Source organism: Diabrotica virgifera, chromosome 3 (genome assembly GCF_917563875.1).
Source record: "Diabrotica virgifera virgifera chromosome 3, PGI_DIABVI_V3a".
Taxonomy (NCBI): Eukaryota; Metazoa; Arthropoda; class Insecta; order Coleoptera; family Chrysomelidae; genus Diabrotica; species Diabrotica virgifera.
Window position 1 is genome coordinate 276,719,440 of NC_065445.1, and position 18,733 is coordinate 276,738,172.

At 35.6% G+C, this 18,733-nt stretch overlaps 1 protein-coding gene across 1 annotated transcript in view; it reads left to right on the forward strand.

Moving 5' to 3' along the window:
* Positions 1-18,168, forward strand: part of LOC126881731 (attractin-like) — a 55,065-nt gene extending 36,897 nt beyond the window's left edge. Inside the window, exon 8 of the mRNA XM_050646193.1 lies at positions 9,115-18,168. Coding sequence (XP_050502150.1) covers positions 9,115-9,281 — 167 coding nt within the window. The 3' untranslated portion in view covers positions 9,282-18,168. The remainder of the gene's footprint in view (positions 1-9,114) is intronic.
* Positions 18,169-18,733: the final 565 nt, after the last annotated feature.

Sequence of the window (18,733 nt, forward strand, 5' to 3'; positions counted from 1 at the left end):
AAGCTCATTGATAGCCCGAGCCATTTTTCAAAATTTGAAATTTTTCGCAAGCCGCAATTAAACAATTATTTAAAAATGTAAAAAACGTATTAAATTTGTCTCTCAGTGTTTGGATTTCAAGAGTTTTAAAGTGAAATAAAATGGTTCACATTGTTGTTTCCTACAAGCAGCCTTTATATGTCAGGATACTTCGATTCTTCATCATTCTTCCATCTTTATCTGGGACAGACAAGTGATCTTCTACCGTCAGGTCTATCAATAAACACTGTCTGTAACACTCTGTGTTCCTCTGATTTTCCTCTGACCTACCAGATGACCTATCCGGATAGCTTTTATATGCCTGACGATGTTTGCAGTATTATACACAGTCACCAATTCAGCTGTGCGGCACCTTCTCCACTCTCCTGCCAATAATGACAAGGAGTATAATGGTCTATTCCATGCAGCTATCCTTTCTGAGACCTCTATTTATATGTGGTTGTCATCTGTGATTACCGCCCTTAGATATTTAAACTCTTTTTCTACTTCGAAGTTGTGGTCATTAATAGTTATGTTCTGCCTAACTCTTGGTCTGTGATTTTGGGTTACTAGCATGTATTTCGTTTCTCTTCATTTATTCGAAGGCCCAGACTACCTGTTTGTTCCTTGAGTTGTAAAAACACCTCTCTTGCATCGTTTGTAGAATGAGCGACTGCACCTAGATCATCAGCAAAGGCCAACAATAGTTTTGATCATTGATTCGCAAATCCTCCTGTCAGCTCAGATGATATTTTAATTATTACATATTCTAAGGCCAAATTGAATAGCAACGTTGATACGGGTCTTCTTGTCTAAGTACTGATGTTACACTTAGTCTTTTATATTTGTTGTGAGTAATTTAAGACATTTAACACAAAAATTAAAAGTAATCCAGGCACATTTATTGAGAGCCACAAATAATCCTACAAAGAGCCACATGTGGTTCGCGAGCCACAGTTTGGCCACCCCTGTTATAGCCGATCATATGGATGGCTAATAATACGCAAATAATGGCTAATCTGCTGCTAAATCGTAATATTGTTGATGGAGTGGATATTGAGCAGACTGCATCTTATAAGTACTTGGGACATGAAATTCGGCTGGGAAGAGATAACCAGACGTGCGAGCTCCTCACGTCGCATAGGATTAGCCTAGACAGCGTTTGGTAAACTAAACTATATATTTAAATCGGACTTACCCATATGCCATATGCCTGAAAAGGAAAATCTTTGACCAGTGTGTGTTGCCTGTACTCACTTATGGAGCGGTAACATTAACACTCACAAAAAACAATAAACGCTTTCGAAAAAATTGCGTCGCTAAAGTGGAATTTTGCAGTACACGTCGCAGTGAGCCAAAACAAAAATGTACAAGTTCCCTATTTGCGAGGCTTGTTACGGCAAAATAAAGATCGAGAGATGACACTGGGATCTCTCATGATGACACTCATCTCAGGGATTTATTGGTGAGTTCAGCAGAAGGTGACCCGGTTATTTCTGAGCATTAAAACAACCCATAGCTATCAACATTTATTTAAACATAAACTAAAAACATAAAATAAAAGAAAATAGGGGAATTGGAACAAAATATAAGGAAAATGTATTGACTATTGAAACTATTAACTATAAAATGTAAAGTACTGTCAAGTCTTAAAAAGGCCCTAACTTATGCTTTTTCTCATAAGGATCTTTCAGTGCGTCACAGTTTTTCGATTTCTTTCTAACGCATTAAATTGTATGTGACAGAAAAAAACGCACGTCGGTGATTACATTTCGTCAATGATATTTATAACATTTATTCTAGTTGTCAATAGATGGCGCCATAATAGAAAATAAAATAATTTGCGAATAATCTATGAATATACTCTGAACAATTTATAAGACTATACAAATCAAAGAAAATACCATTTTATAAATGCAATAAACACAATTGATTTATTTTTTTCCCCAAATTGCAAATAAAATGTGACAACTTTCAGATTTAACTAAAATGTCATGTCACTAAAATGTATATTATCACGGACTTACCTTTTTTTCTATCATTTGTGACGCACTGAAAAATGCTCATGAAAAGAAGCATATCACCTACATATACAACTTAATACCTTTAATATGGAAAATATAAATATTCACTACACCCTGATGAATAAAACGTACCTACGTTAAGCAAGAATCAGATATTGTTAATAATTAATTAACACCATGAAGTGTCAAATACCTACCTCTTGCAAGTCTACCTGTGGAGTTAACTAAGTACAATAAATATATACTACCCTGTAATTACTCTGTTAAAGTTAATACCCTCGTATAGCGCTAAATTCAGGTGTACAATGAGGGTAACAGGAATGACTTAGATCTGAACAAAATGGTAGGTATAGACACAGTATAGGGTATATGGAATATATAAAAATAGAGGTGATACGGTTAATACTGACCTCCTCTTTTTGCTTACGGGTCTTGCAGGTGGGTGTTCCGGTGGTGGTGATTCTGGTTAACTAGGCGTTGGACAACGGACAGCCACTAGTCTCCAAGGTGTGTCCTCACGAAATTGGCCTACCAAGGAGAGAAAATACAACTGTCAGTAGGGACTATACGAGACAGTAGAAATAAGAGACGCTAAATAATATCTTTAAAGATATTTACCTGTTGGTGTTAGGTTGGCACAAGAGAATTGTCACGGTGTCTTTCCTCACAAGTCACAAGAGGTTATGTCCCGTAACCAAATAAATGTCCATCGGCATAACAAAATATACAGCCCCAAATCCGTCACTGGCACAAGCTCCTCGAGACGATGTTTCCATAAACTTGGGCTGTATTATTTTCGCCGATGGAAAGGGATTGGCAAAGTTTCACCCCTTGCAATCCGACCTCGTTCAAGAACAATCGAAGACAGACCGGATGTCATCCGTCTTTGCTTAATGTCATTCGATCTGAGTTCCAACTCAGACGAACCATTCAGGTTCAACAGAACCTTTTTGTAAACGAACCAACTGACTGTTTTATAGGAGCTACCATAGGCGTAACCAGGTGGTTTTAAAGTATTTAAATATCTTTCAGTTTAATATACAGGGTGAGGCAGATAAAGGGCCTATTAGAAATATCTCGAGAACTAAAGGCAACAGAATCATGAAAATTTTAATTAAGGGGTTTTGAAGAGTCATCTATTTAATGAAAATATTTTCATCTATTTGCTACTTCCGGTTATACCGGAAGTTGCATATAACTTCGTTTTTTTTTAATGGGACACCCTGTATATTTTTACATTTTTGGATTCTCTTCGATGTCTTCTTTCTTAAAATATGAGGTTTTGTAGTGTTATACAGGGTATTTTAAAAGATAATTACGTTTATTTATTAATTTCGTAGCAAAATTCACACCCTGTAGAATTGTAGTAGTTTGACATCTAAAACTCTACTTACGTTCAAATGATTTTTAATATAGTCTACTATTGTTAAGAATCATTAGTATAGCTAAATTTTTAATTTTAGTATACAGGGTTGGTCGAAACTAGGAATGAGTATTTTCTGAGTTTTCTTAAACGGAACACCCTGTATTTTAGTATTGTAATGAAATGATATTTTATGGTACTTTTTTATTTCTTAAGCATTCCCTATACCTAACTGCTTTAATTTGTGCTTAATTGTTAATCGCACCAACAATCTTAACTACGTAGGTATTTTGATAGCTAAACCATTATTGGTAATTTTAGGGATCAGTTTGGATTAATATGTATTTATTTCTGAAAAATTATTTGTTATTGAATTTTTTCACGGCCAACCTAATAAAATTTACGTATTTTTTGTTGCAATTAATGTTTAGTTTGAATCACCAATAACTCACAAATTAAAGCAATTAGGTATAGGGAATACTTATAAAATAAAAAAGTACCATGAAATATCATTTCATTACAATACTAAAATACAGGGTATAGGGAATACTTATAAAATAAAAAAGTACCATAAAATATCATTTCATTACAATACTAAAATACAGGGTGTTCCATTTAAGCAAACTCAGAAAATATTCATTCCGAGTTTCGACCAACCCTGTATACTAAAATTTCAAAATTAGCTATACTATTGATTATTAACAATAGTAGACTATATTAAAAATCACTTGAATGTAAGCAGAGTTTTTAATGCCAAACTATTAAAATTCTACAGGGTGTGAATATTGCTACGAAATTAATAAAAAAACGTAAATATCTTTTAAAATACCCTGTATAATATTACAAAACCTCATATTTTAAGAAAGAAGATATTGAGGAGAATCCAAAAAGGTAAAAATATACAGGGTGTCCCATTTAAAAAAACGAAGTTATAAGCAACTTCCGGTATAACCGGAAGTTGCAAAGAGATAAAAATATTTTCATTTAATAGATCATCCTTCAAAACCCCTTCATTCCAATTTTCATGATTCTGTTGCCTTTAGTTCTCGAGATATTTCTAATAGGCCAGTTATCTGCCTCACCCTATATACAGGGTGTCCAGAAACTCTACCGACAAACGAAGACAGGAGATTCCTCAGATAATTTTAAGACAATTTAACCCAATTCACCTAGTCCGAAAATGCTTCTTAAGGGAGCTAGAGCTCCTTGAAGATGGCGCCATGAAATTAGTTTTTCTTAAATACCTCTAGAACGCTTTTATGTAGAAAAACGAAAATTGGTATGCTTATTTACTTTTCAGAGATGAATCGATTCCATCCATTGCAAATTTCTAGTACCGGTCATAGGCGTCCGCTTTGGGTAGAGCAACGGGTATTTTATCGCATAACTTTTTTGTCCTTAACTTTTATGCATTTTTGACACCGGATTATTAAATTGTGAGGTATTCTAGTACTAAAAGGTACTCTTCTTTTAAGTCGGTAGGACACACCGTTTTCTAGAAAAATCGATTTGAAAGTTTTTCGTTTTTGGAATTTGAAAAAAAATTGAAAGAACTTTTCTACAAAAAACGAAGTATTTTACCAACATAAAGTAAGAGTAACTTTTAGTACTCGAATACCTCATAATTTAATAATCTATTGTCAAGAATGCTCAAAAATTCAAGACAAAAAAGTTATGCTATAAAATAACTGTTCATCATCATTCTCTTTGCCTTATCCCTATGCGGGGTCGGCTTCCCTAATTGCATTTCTCCACACAATTCTATCTTGGGCCATATCAATGTTAATCCCCTTTACCAACATGTCCTGCCTTATCGTCTCCCCCCAGGTCTTCTTTGGTCTTCCTCTCCTACTCCTTCCAGGAATCTGCACTTCAGCTATTCTTCGTATTGGGTGGTTAACGTCTCGACGTTGAACATGACCAAACCATCTTAACCTATGCTCTCTCATTTTGGCATCAATTGGTGCCACACCTAGACTTCCCCTAATATACTCATTTCTAATTTTATCCTTCTTTGTCACTCCACTCATCCATCTAAGCATTCTCATTTCCGCCACATGCATTCGCTGTTCCTCTTTCTTTTTCACTGCCCAACATTCAGTTCCGTACATCATAGCTGGTCTTATGGCTGTTTTATAGAATTTTCCCTTCAGCTTCATTGGAATTTTTCTGTCACACAAGACACCACTCGCTTCTTTCCACTTCATCCATCCAGCCCTAATTCTACTGCATGCATCTCCATCTATTTCTCCATTACTCTGTAATACCGATCCTAGGTACTTAAAACTATTGCTTTTTACAATCATTTCACCATCCAAAGATACCATTTTATTTGTAGTAGCTCCATCTTTAAATGAACATTCCAAATACTCTGTTTTTGTCCTACTAAGTTTTAAACCTTTTTCCTCCAGAGCTTGTTACCACTGTTCCAGTTTTTGTTCTAAGTCTCTTTCACTATTTCCTACTAACACGACATCATCAGCATACATTAAGCACCATGGAATGTTACCCTGTATTTTCGCTGTTATCTGGTCCAAAACTAATGAGAATAAATACGGACTAAGCACAGAACCTTGATGCAATCCTACTTTCACATGAAATTTATCAGTCTCTCCCACACCTGTCCTAACACTAGTCGTTACTCCCTCATACATATCCCTCACAATCTTTACATATTCACCAGGGACTCCTTTCTTATTGAGTGCCCACCACAGAATCTCTCGAGGAACTCTATCATATGCTTTCTCAAGATCAATGAATACCATATGAGCGTTTGTTTCTTTACTCCTGTATTTTTCCATCAACTGCCTTATAGTGAAAATTGCATCTGTTGTTGATCTACCCTGCATAAAGCCAAATTGATTCTCGGATATTTCGGTCTCTTCACGTATCCGTCTATCAATTACTCTTTCCCATATTTTCATGGTGTGGCTAAGCAGTTTTATAGCCCTGTAGTTTGTACATTGTTGTATATCTCCCTTGTTTTTGTAAACAGGTACCAGTATACTGCTTCTCCATTCGTCTGGCATTTGTCCAACTTCCATAATTCTATTAAATAGACCTGCTAGCCACCTTGTTCCTGTCTCTCCCAATGCTCTCCATACTTCCCCAGGAATATCATCTGGTCCTACCGCTTTTCCTTTCTTTATTTTTTGAAGCGCTTGAGCCACTTCCTCATTGGTTATTTTGGTGACCATTGCTGCTACTGTCTCCGTTGACTCTACAGGCTGTCTGTCAAATTCTTCATTTAATAAGCTGTCAAAGTACTTTCTCCATCTCTTTTTGACATCCCTTTCGTGAACTAGTATTTTATTATTTTCATCTCGGATACATCTAATCTGATTAAAATCTTTTGCTTTCTTTGCTCTCTGTTTGGCTATTTTATATATCTTCGTTTCGCCTTCCCTGGTATCAAGTTGATCGTATAGGTTTGAATACGCTTCTGCTTTAGCTTTTGCTACTGCTACTTTCGCTTCCTTTTTGGCGACCATATAGTTTTGAAGATCTATGTCCGATCTGGTTTCTTGCCACTTTTTATATAATTTTCTCTTCTCTTTTATTTTTCCTTGTACTTCATTTGACCACCACCAAGTCTCTTTATCTTCAAACTTCTTTCCTGACGTTTTCCCAAGTATTTCAATAGCCGTCTCTCTAATAATATTGGCCATTTTTCTCCAAATTGTGTTAGGGCTTCCTTTCATGTTCCAACATATTTTTTCTACTATTCTTTCCCTGAATAGACCTTCCTTCTCATCTTTTAGCATCCACCACTTGATTTTTTGTGGTCCTCTCCGATATTTTTGTTTAGTTTCGCTTTTTACTTCGATGTCCAGAACAAGCAGCTTATGTTGTTGGCTTACTGTCTCACTAACTATTACCTTGCAGTCCTTGCATTCACGTATGTCTTCTTTCCATATCATGAAGTAGTCTATTTGGGATTGATGTTGTCCACTTTTGTAGGTAATAAGTTGAGTTTCTCTCTTTTTAAAGAATGTGTTAACAATCGCCATATCCAATGCTGTTGCTAATTCTAGCATGTCATCTCCAGCTTCATTTCTAGTTCCAAAGCCTAATCCCCCATGTATTGTTTCATATCCTGTCTTGGCTTGGCCCACATGTGCATTGAAATCACCTCCTATTATAACTTTCTCCTCCGCTGGAATATCACTCAGTATGTCTCCCAATTGATCATAGAAAGCTCTTCTTTCATTCTCACCCAGACCTGTTTGAGGAGCATACACACACACAACATTCAATACCTCTTTATCAATTACAAATTTCACTGACATCATTCTATCACTCGTTCTTATAACTTCTACTACGTTATCTTTCATTTCACTATCAGCAATTATACCAACTCCATTTCTAGTGTTACTACTCCCTACATACCACAATTTATATCCATCACCTAGTTCTTTCGCCCTTTGTCCTTTCCACCTAGTTTCTTGAATACAAGCAATTTGAACTCTTCTTCGTTTGAGCGCATCCACTAACTCCAGACTCTTACCTGTAAGACTACCAAGATTCCAAGACCCTATCCTGATTTTTCTAACCTGTAATGGTGTTCCCCCTGAGATAGTCCTCACCCGGAGATCCGAATGGAGGCTCATTTTACTTCCGGAACATTTTACCTCAGGAGATGCCATCATTTCAGTATAAGTTTTTATTTCGTTTGGAGAAGGTCTTTTCATTATTATGGCCTGAAAAGATTTTTGGATATTTGATGCCTGAATGCCTTTTCTATCAGCACCATACCCTGCCCTGTCCTGCACGTTTAGCCAATACACCACCAATGCAACCAAAGTGCAGTATTACCCCACACCCGCCTGCATTTTTCTGTATAGGCCAGGATCCCTACTGTAAGGACTGCCCTATAAGCCAATGTATTGTTGCCCGTATCCCGCCACTAGGAGGCACGTACTTCATTCGGGATACATGCTATAAAATAACTGTTGACCTACCCAAAACGGACGCCTATGACCAGTACTAGAAATTCGCAATTAATGAAATCGATTTATCTCTGGAATATAAATAAATGTACCAGTTTTCGATTTTCTAAACAGTTTTTTTTGAAAAAATTTTTTTTATTTAAAAAGCGAAAAATTTTTTAAATCGATTTTTCTAGAAAACGGTGTGTCCTACCGATTTAAAACAAGAGTATCTTTTAGTACTAGAATACTTCAAGATTTCATAATCCAGTGTCAGAAATGCATAAAAGTTAAAGATAAAAAAGTTATGCGATAAAATAACCGTTGCCCTACCCAAAACGGACGCCTATGATCGGTACTAGAAATATGCAATGAATGGATTAGATTTATATCTTGTAGATAAATACGCGTACCAATTTTTGTTTTTCTAAATTGAAGCGTTCTGGAGGTATTTAAGAAAAACTAATTACAAGACGCCATCTTCAAAGAGCTCTAGCTCCCTTAGGAAGCATTTTCGGACTAAGTGAATTGGGTTAAATTATCTTAAAATTATCTGAAGAATCTCCTGTCTTCGTTTGTCGGTAGAGTTTCTGGACACCCTGTATAAATGAATTGTGACGGTTTAAAAAAAAACCGTAACAAGCTGTAAATTACAATGTTGCCACTAACAAAATTTTATGGCAGATAGTCAAAAATCTGTAAAAATCAGTAGATTTATGTAAGTTTAAGTGGTGATTTTAGTAAAACATGCTATAATCTTCGTTTTTTTTTTCGTGTATAGGGGGAGAACCTCACACCGTCAAGGGCCAGTCGGCAGGTCTCGCCATCGCTAGCGCGCTCGTCACTCTAGGAAACCCGCGTAAAATCAGTATAGACCAAATCAAGACGGATACGAAAGGGGGCAAGATCAGGAAGTCCCAGAGCCAGCATCCGGACAGCTGTCTTTGAATTATCGGGAAGTTGGTATTTTGTAGGATAACGTTATATCTTTTTGTGACTGTTCTTTTATTTGGGAAAGATACAAAATTGTTACAGGGTACGAAACGGTGTTTGTGAAAATTTTGGAAGCTGTCGTGAAAGGGAGATAGCAATATGAAAGTATAGAACAGTCTTTCAGTATATTTGTCCGGGACTGCAGGCTGTGATCTGGAGTTATTTTTTGACGTAACTCATACAAAATGTCTAAGTAACATAAAATTTTTTTTCTCATATAATAAATCAATTTTGCTTGGATTTTAAAAAGTTACATACCGTTATAATGCCTGAATAGTTAGTAATGAATTCATCTTAATGTAAGAGTAATATGATTTCTCTATGATTAAATAATCAACCAAAAGTTAATAAGTGCATTAATTTAATGGAAATTTTCTTTTAACATAAAAATCTAACACCAAATGTGTTTAATAATCTGCATTTTCTCCACCAGCATTAATAATTACAGCTTGACAATCTCTTAGTATGCTTAAAATTAAATTATCAATTTCGTTTTGAGGCGATTATATAGTATGAACATTGTGCAGATAACCGTCCCTGAAGTATATCCCGTACATGCTCGGTGGGATTAAGATCTGGCGATTGTGTTGGCCATGGTAAAAGTGTAATATCCTCATTACGAAGCCAGTCTCTTACTGTTGCAGCAGTAAGTCGCATTGCATCATCCTGCATGAAACGCAAATCAGGACCTGTGGTAGTGGCAAATGGAAGGACAAGTTCTAAGATACGATCAATGTATTGACATTGATCCAAACTGCCTTCCACAAAAACGGGAACATTTGGATGATGAAAAATTATTCCAGCCCACATCATAACTTGTAGATTGTAGACCACTGTATAGACGAACGCCCTATACATTCCTGATTCCTGAGCATCTCTTGTTGACCAGGTTCTCTCCAAACTCTCACTCTTCTTGTATCAGGGTAGATATAAAACTAACTTTATCAGTAAATAACACAGAACTCCATTCTTGTAAGCCCCAATGGACATGTTGTGCTCTGAGTCAACGATTTCCATGACGTAACGTAGGTACCCTCAGTGGACATCTGGCGAGCAAACCAGTTTCATATATGTAATCTATTCCTCATAGTTTGGTCATTTACACTAATGTTCTGAGTATTTTCTAAGGCCCCACAGAGTTGACTAGCAGTTATATGCATACTTCGACAAGCTAATCCTGCCATAGCAATCCTGTCTACGAGCAGTTGTCTTTTTGGCGACCCCATGTCTTTCAGCTACATTACCAAAACTACCAAAATGACATGCAACATTAGCTTGTGAAAGACCAGCCTCAATCATAATCACATCACATGTCTCAAATGCCGATGCTCCATGACTGTTGTTGCGTTTAATAGTCTTGTTTTAATAAAATGAAGAATTAAAGACAATGGAGAAGGGCACAAGGAAGGTCTCAATGAAAGTGTGCGAAGATGTAGGTGTTGTTGTCCTTACACTTCGTCCTGGTGCCTTTGTTTCGCGCACCAGTCATAGGTCGCTGGTTTTTCCCTTTGGGAAACTGAATTTTCTTTTCTTAGGGAAATGGTTTCACTTTTTCTATACTTATGCCAAGGACCACCCAAAGCTTTGGGACAAATGAAATATGCGAAAAGAACGTTTTCACCAAGTCTATTTACTAAAAACAATTGCAATAACGAAATTTGGGACGCCGATAGCTTGCTTGCGATAGCTCAATAAACGCACTATGAGCACGAAAACATAAAAAGAATTGGCACTAGTTACTCAACACGTATTAAAGAGTTCGGTTTGCTTGGAACCGAGAGCGTTGAGCTCCAACTGTTCGACTGTCCCGTCTGGCTCTTCCAACTGTACTCCTTCCGAACACAGGAACACCCCCCAACCCCCTTTCATCGCAACCGTCTTCCTTGGCCTTCAGATTTTCCTTTTTTGGTTAAAGTTTATGTCAGCCGTCTTTCTCGTGAATTGGGTTGTTTGGGAATTTTCGATAACAAAAACAGAGATAAGAATTTCTAAATTTGTACTGTCATTGTTATAATTCTTAAGAACGCATTAGGATTATATTTAGAAAGTTAGTTTGCAAGCAAGTATCGGCATCCGTACAGATAATTGAATTTTAGGAAAAAAATTTATAAGTATCTTAAAACTAATATACCGCGTGAGCGAAATTAAACTAATATTAAACATTGTTGTTTAGCAACAGAAAGGTCATAGCCAGACTAGCACAATTAAAGTAAATGCAGTCTATCTTTCAAATTTGAGGTACTCTTCTTTATAATTTGAGGCAATTAATTGTACCAATTTGAGACGGTGTTCCTTTGCCTTAATAAAACAGTAAAACTGACAGATTAATTTTCATAGTATACCTTGACTTATAAAAAACAAGTTTTTAAATTGAATGGTATGCATTAACAAAAAAAGTGTTTTTATTGAAAAAAGTGGAATAATAGTGGGGTTCCTTAGACATTTTTAATGTTTGTAGTTTCTTGCAGATAAGAAATAATTCCAGATCACGCCTATAAGCCAGGAAACCAATGTATAACCGTACTGAATTTAACTTTGGTTTGGTTTTTAGTAAATGCTGCCGATTAAAGGTACGTTTTTACTGGAGTGTCTGTTGCGATCATCTATGATCGCTAAGCGATTTTACTGAAGCGATGATTAGTGAGTATATAGTGAAAAATTGGTTTTGTTGCAGCGATGAGCGTATGTAAAAGAAAAAGATTCTTGTTAAAATACCTGTTAGCAGAAGGAATAAAGGACGAAGAAATGTTAAGTGCTCCAAGATTAGAAAAACATGCGATATTTAAAAGAAGACAAGACAAGAAGTAGGATACTCCAAAATTTTAATTTAATAAACAACCATTGATCAGATTATTTTAAGTTTCAACAGTTCTTTCTGATTGAATGAACTTCAGTTCGATTTTCTGTTAAGTTATAGTCGCTGCTATAGTCGCTCAGCGTCTGCGACTGTGTCTGCTCTCGGACCAGTACACTGCGATCATCGCTCAGCGACGATCGCTCAATGATGATCGCAACAGACGCTCCAGGAAAAACGTACCTTAAACAGAAATGCTGCTGGTGTATGGATTCAAGTAATATTTAATTTTAGGCGACATTGAGAACGCTTTTCATGAAGCAATTTTTTTAATTGTTAATATATCTGTGATTTTTATGATAGCCGATAGTGGTAAGTTTAATTTTTATTTTTCAAGTCATATTTATAATGTAATAATAAAAGAAGAAGGATCAAGAAACGCAGAAGTCACTTTCATTTTCGCTATCTCTCTCGAACAGTCTGGTGGGAGACTTTTTCATAATGTTAGTTATTGTAAAGTGATACTTTTTGATCAAAAATTCGATTTCTGAATAGGAAGGTAAGGAAGAAAGTTTAAGATCACAGAATAGATAAGAACGGTTTAATTTATTGTTATGACATATGAAAAAATACAGCTTAAAAATTAAATTTCTTCTTCTTAAAGTGCCCTCTCCTCAATGGTGAATGACAATTACAATTTGCAAACTCTTCTCTATCTTCAGCTGCTCTTATATTAGCTGTTCAAAATTTAGCTCTGTCCATTATTGGATGTTCCTTAGCCACGATAATCTTTTCCTTCGTATTGTTCCCTATCCATCGATCTTTTCTTTCACTATTAGTTGAGCTCATTGGTACTTATTATTTCTCAGTATGTGCAGTATGAAATTTTGAGGATTATCCGGTAACCCATATTTCAAATGCCTCCAATTTATTTATGGTTGACGTTTTAAGAGGTTTCAACTGCATAGAGAAGAGTTGACCAGACGTAGTTTTTTCAGATTGACATCACTTTGGTTTGCTTAATGTTTATTTTTATACCAAATTACTCACAGACCGAGTTGGCCCTGTCAATGAGTTATTATAGACAAAAGTCAGCATCAGCAATCAACACTGTATCATCAACGTATATCTGATGCTGTTGATATTTACGCCATTCACCTTGACTCTATCCTTAGATTCCTCCAATACCTAATTAAATAGAAACTTGGAATACAGAATAAATTGCAGGGATGACAAAACATTTTTTGTCCATTTGTCAAACTCCCGTCTAAATCTCTACTTTTGCGGACGTGGAACCTACCTGGCGTTTTGGTTCCAGTACAAGTTTTTTTATTAGTTTGATGTCTTTCTCATCTAAACTGACTTCTTGCAAAAGTTCTAATAGTAGATCGTGTTTTACTCTATCAAATGCTTTTTCGAAGTCTATGAAGTATGTAAATATATCTTTCTGTTGCTGAGAGCATTTTTGAGTCAGAACTAGTAAGTTGAAGAGGGCTTCTCTCGTTTCCATGCCGACTCTTGATCGTCTCAGATGATTGTTTCGCACTTTCTATAGATTATTTTATACCGGGTGGTGAATTGGAAAACGGGCCATAGGAAACTCAATGTAAAATTCTAAATTGTTGAATTCGTGCTTCCCTAATTATTTTACATCAAAAGTCATGAGAAAGTATTTGTAGAGGATTAAAATCTGTATTAAAAACAAAAGTTAAAATTGTTCTACGATTTAAACCGAGTCCAAAATTTTGAAAAATAGAATACATTTGCCATACCTAAGTAAGTGCGTAAAAGTAAGGCCACTATTTCTGACAGTACGCAAACTATTGACTGAATAAAACATCTTTATTATTACTACTTTCTCCTCAACTGAGGACATCTTTTCGACTTTATTGTTTTTTAAACAATAAAAACCATAAAATAAAAATACTGACACTTCAAAATATTGTTAATATAATAATTTCATTGTGACCGAAGGCAACCTAATACACATTCTTGCACTGTGTCTGGCATAAATTTGGCAAATACTTTAATAAAATTTATTATATTTTACAAAATTTTGGAATGTGTTTAATTCGTAGAACAATTTTAACAATTCTTTTCAATAAAGATTTCAATCCTCTACAAATAGTTTCTCATGTCTTTTGATGTAGAATAATTAGGGAAGCAGGAATTCAACAGTTTAGAATTTTACATTGAGTTTCCTATGGCCCGTTTTTCAATTCACCACCCTGTATACGACTTTTAATAGGACTTTTACTACGTGACTCATAAGGCTTATCAGACAGAACTCGTTGCAGTGTTGTGGGTTTGGTTGTGGGTTTGGTTGTTTCGGTATTGGGATGAATATTTATTTTAGCCAGTGTTGGAGTATTTTTCCTTTATCTTAATTGCGGTTGAATAAAAGGACAAATATTTTGATGCTTTCTTCACTGATTAATTTTAACGTTTCTTTGTATATTCCATCTGGACCTGAGCTCTTATTTGTTTTGAGTTGATTAATGGCATTTATAATTGCAATTTTCAGAATTTCTAGTCCTTCATTGTTGTTCTTCAATCTTCTTGGTTCTTTGAGTATGCCGTTAAAAATGAAACTGTGACGAAAATCGGCGTTCTTATACCTCTGTTAGGTAGACAGTAGAAAAATTCCTCCTAATCCAGGCTAAGACGTAGATTCATCTGAAAATTTTAAACTACTACGTTAGCCTCTACTTAAATGAAAATCTACACTTTGGTCCCATTTTGTTCCAGTGTTATAGAAATATGTGGTTATAGCTCTAAGACAGCAAGATAAAACGGCTCTATAGACCCATAACGCTTTTCTAGGTTTCTGGAAGCATGATAATGTCATGGTATATACAAAATAATTATTTCTTCCAAAGTTATGCTAATAAAATGACGAATATTTCTTGATCTTAAAGTTTCTTCCTCGCCATTTTAACCACAATCTCTTATTACCAATCGTAAGTGTAACATACTGGAATTAGAATATTTTTTATGTAATAAACTAAACTATTTAGCTAAAAAAACTTGTCCTAATAGTTAGCATTCAAATGTGATAACAAGAGTTTTTTGTAATAGATCGTTTAATTCAAGAGCTTTTAAAATATTATCTTAAACTAAAATATTACGTAAACTAGTAGACGTGCTGCATGTGATTTTTTACAGTAGCTTATTACATTCTAACGGTTCTGTGGTTTTTAGATCGAATTTTTATGAGACTACTTTTGGGATTATTTCGTGAAAAGTCTTAACAAGTTGGTGGCTGGTAGTTATCAGCACAGTATTAAGTTTTTCGTGAGTATAAAAGAAACTTGCACCTACCATTATCTGGATTTATCATGTAAATTTTGTACAAACTTAGTCTAATCTTCATAAAACTTTCTTGGCGGCCACATTTTTTACAATTATTATTTAGATATACTTACTTACCTTTCGTGTAGGTACTTACTTTCCGTGTCCAGAACACCAACAACTTTAAATTCTGTACTTCCAATGGTTAACCCCATGCTAAAATTTGCTAAAGATTTTGCAGATTTGCTAAAATTAGGTCTTCTGTGCTGGTCTGTCTCGTCTTTGTGCATGCTAGTAGATGGTAACTATTCTGAACCGCGCCATAGTCGCAGGTATCGTTCTCCTGGTATCCCCATTTTTTCAAGTTTCTAACACAACGTGACAGCTTTCTTAGCCTGTTTAGCGCTTTCTATGTGGGATACGGTAAATTGTGTCCAGCAGCCATTTCCCCTGAGAGTGCGAAATGTGTTGTGGTAGCTGACGCTTGCCATAGATGTAATCTACGTGTCTCCTGCTTCCTTTGTCTACCTCTGACGTGACCTGTCTCCTGATATGTGGTGGAGCGATTCCAACTATGTGGTAGATCGTTTCTATAGGTGTCCATTTCAGGCAACCCGATATTATATGAACCGTTTCATTTAGAGCTACGTTGACGTTTTTAGCGTGAGCAGAGTTTACTCACACTGGTGCTCCAAACTCCGTTGCTGAAAAACAATGCTAAGTCTCCCAGGGCTTCTGTCAGTTTTACATCGACTTCACTGAAGGTGCTTCCCTGGATAGAATCGAGGCGACGACACTTCCCCGTGTAAACCCTTTTTTTAACCCTCCACCCACTGTTTTTGGACTGGAGCGTTACGCAGAAGCATCTATTCTGTAGGAGACATGTCACTAACCTTGTAAGTCGAAAATCCTTTGTAGTTTCGTAGAGTTTTGCGAGTAGCCGTTGATGGTCAACTGTGTCATAGGCGGCAGTTAGGTCTATGAACGCTACTCCTCTTATTTCTTTCCGTTCAAAACCATCTCTTTAATATGTTGGGCGAGATTAAGGATTAAGGTGCAGGTGAGATTAAGGATTAAGGATTAGGTGCAGCAACGCTTTCCGGGTCTGAACCCTGCTTGTTCTGAAATAATTTTAGTCTCCACAGATTCAGCGGATGCAGAAATTCTTCATTTTGACGAGTCACAGTTACTAGTTCAATATGTACTATGTACATTAACATTTTTCTTAACAAAAAACATTTTTTTTTTCAATATAGCTGAATCTATTCGCTCAAATCACTTTTATCAACAATATTCTAAGTTTTATTGAAGTTAAATCCTCAAAATAGCTACTTGAGCAGCGATTACCTCGTAGTTGAATGAAAATCTATTGCGGTTGTCATTTTTCGTTATCATTGGGAGAGTCCACTGCTGAACATAGACCTCCCGTAAATAATTCCATTGTATCGGATCTTGAGCACATTGAAGGTAGTTGTACTGAATTGCGCTTGATGTCGTTTGACTATCTTGTTGCAGGACGACTCGATTACCATAAGCTTTGTGTCTAGGTCTCCATTCTAAAATTTTCTTGGTCCATCTTGCATCTCTGACTGGCAACATGGCCTTCCCAGTTCCATTTTAGCGTAGTAAGTATTTTAACTATATCCTTAACACCAGTTTTTCTCTTACACTCTGAAAAATAACTTGACATTTCAAACAGACACACGTTATAGATATACAAAACACTCTCACCTAATTATATAAGGTTCAAAGGTTCTTTTAAGCAAATAAAAATAGATTTTGTAAAAATTACACATTTGCCAACTTGCAAAGACTTCTCTTTTTTGGCAACCTTAATAATAAAAGGATTGATATTTGGCAACAATGGTTTGTTTTGTAGATTTTAGATTCGAATATACCATTGTACCTTTAAATATTTATATACATGCCGACAATATTTTCGAATTTGTCTACAAAGATGGTTATTTTGGTGTAGATATATAGTGAAAGTGAGAGGAAAGCCGTCAAAAATGAAATATGTGAATATTCTTTTAAATATTTGGATATTCTAGTTTATTTGTTAGATTGATGTTAACTATTTATTGGAGTATGATGTTAATATTTTGAAGGATGTTATGCTGTGAGATTTAGATGATATGGATTTTTTTACATACGATGCACTAAAATCTTCGGTAAATTCACAAAGGTATATCTCTGTAACACTAACATTCCATTTTGTGAAGTCTGACAAAAAGTTTGCTTTGAAACAGCAATAAATCGAACAATCATTGAAAAAAGACGAAAACACGACAAACGCCCAACTATTTGGATACTTCTTCATGTTTTTTTTTCTTTTATGTATCTTGGTTGACGTGTATCAGTAGATTCAGTGAGAAAAGAGCTTCACGCGTTCCTAGATCTTTGCGAATCCCAAATTGTGTATCAGTTATGTCTGTGCCCAGTTTATGATATTGTCCCTACCATTTCCAACTATCGAATGTGAAAAATCGGGGTTTTCATATTCGATACCTTGTCCTCGCATTATACGTGATACATCTTGTGGCAAATTCTCGTTATTGTAGCTTGATTAGGAGCGCGGGAAATATGCTGTTTAAACCATCGAATATGAACACTTTTCCATTTGGTTGACTGCAAACTGACGAAAATGGTTATATTCGATATAGTCTAAGAGCTAGTGAACCCTCCGACTAACGGTCGTCCTGTAAGGCTAAAAATTTTTCTAGTGATGATTCATAGCACACCAAGGCTAAAAACCATGACCTGGCAGACCTCAGCGGTGCACGTGTATCTACCAGGTGAATCGAAAAGTGCAAATTTAGGGGGTAAAATAAACTTTCTCCTGTAAGGTTTAAATTTAAGTATGTGTTTGAGTAAGTCATTTAGAAGAAATGTGTAAAATGACAGGCGATTCTGAAGAGCATAAGACCTTGCCAGGCGAGGGGAAAGATTAGGGGTTTTTCCTAAAATTATTCTTTTTGCATCGAACAATTTTTTTTTAGGTTTTTTGAATCATTTCAAACAGAAAACGTCTTTAATGATTTTTCTCTTAAGTTAATAGTTTTTGTTATATGAGCGATTGAAAATTTTGAAAATTGAGAAATCGGCCATTTTTAACTGTAAATCGAACATTTATCTAAAAATTTCAATGTTTCCAAGGTACGTAGATATTCTCTAAACATTGATTGATGAAATACCGAAGAGTTTTTTGCAATAAAATATCGAAAACCCCTTTGTTTTTTTAATTGCTAATCAAGCGTATGCGACACTGTAGTATAAGTGAGGACGTTTGAGTTTGCATAAATTCATTATCTCGAGAATGGGC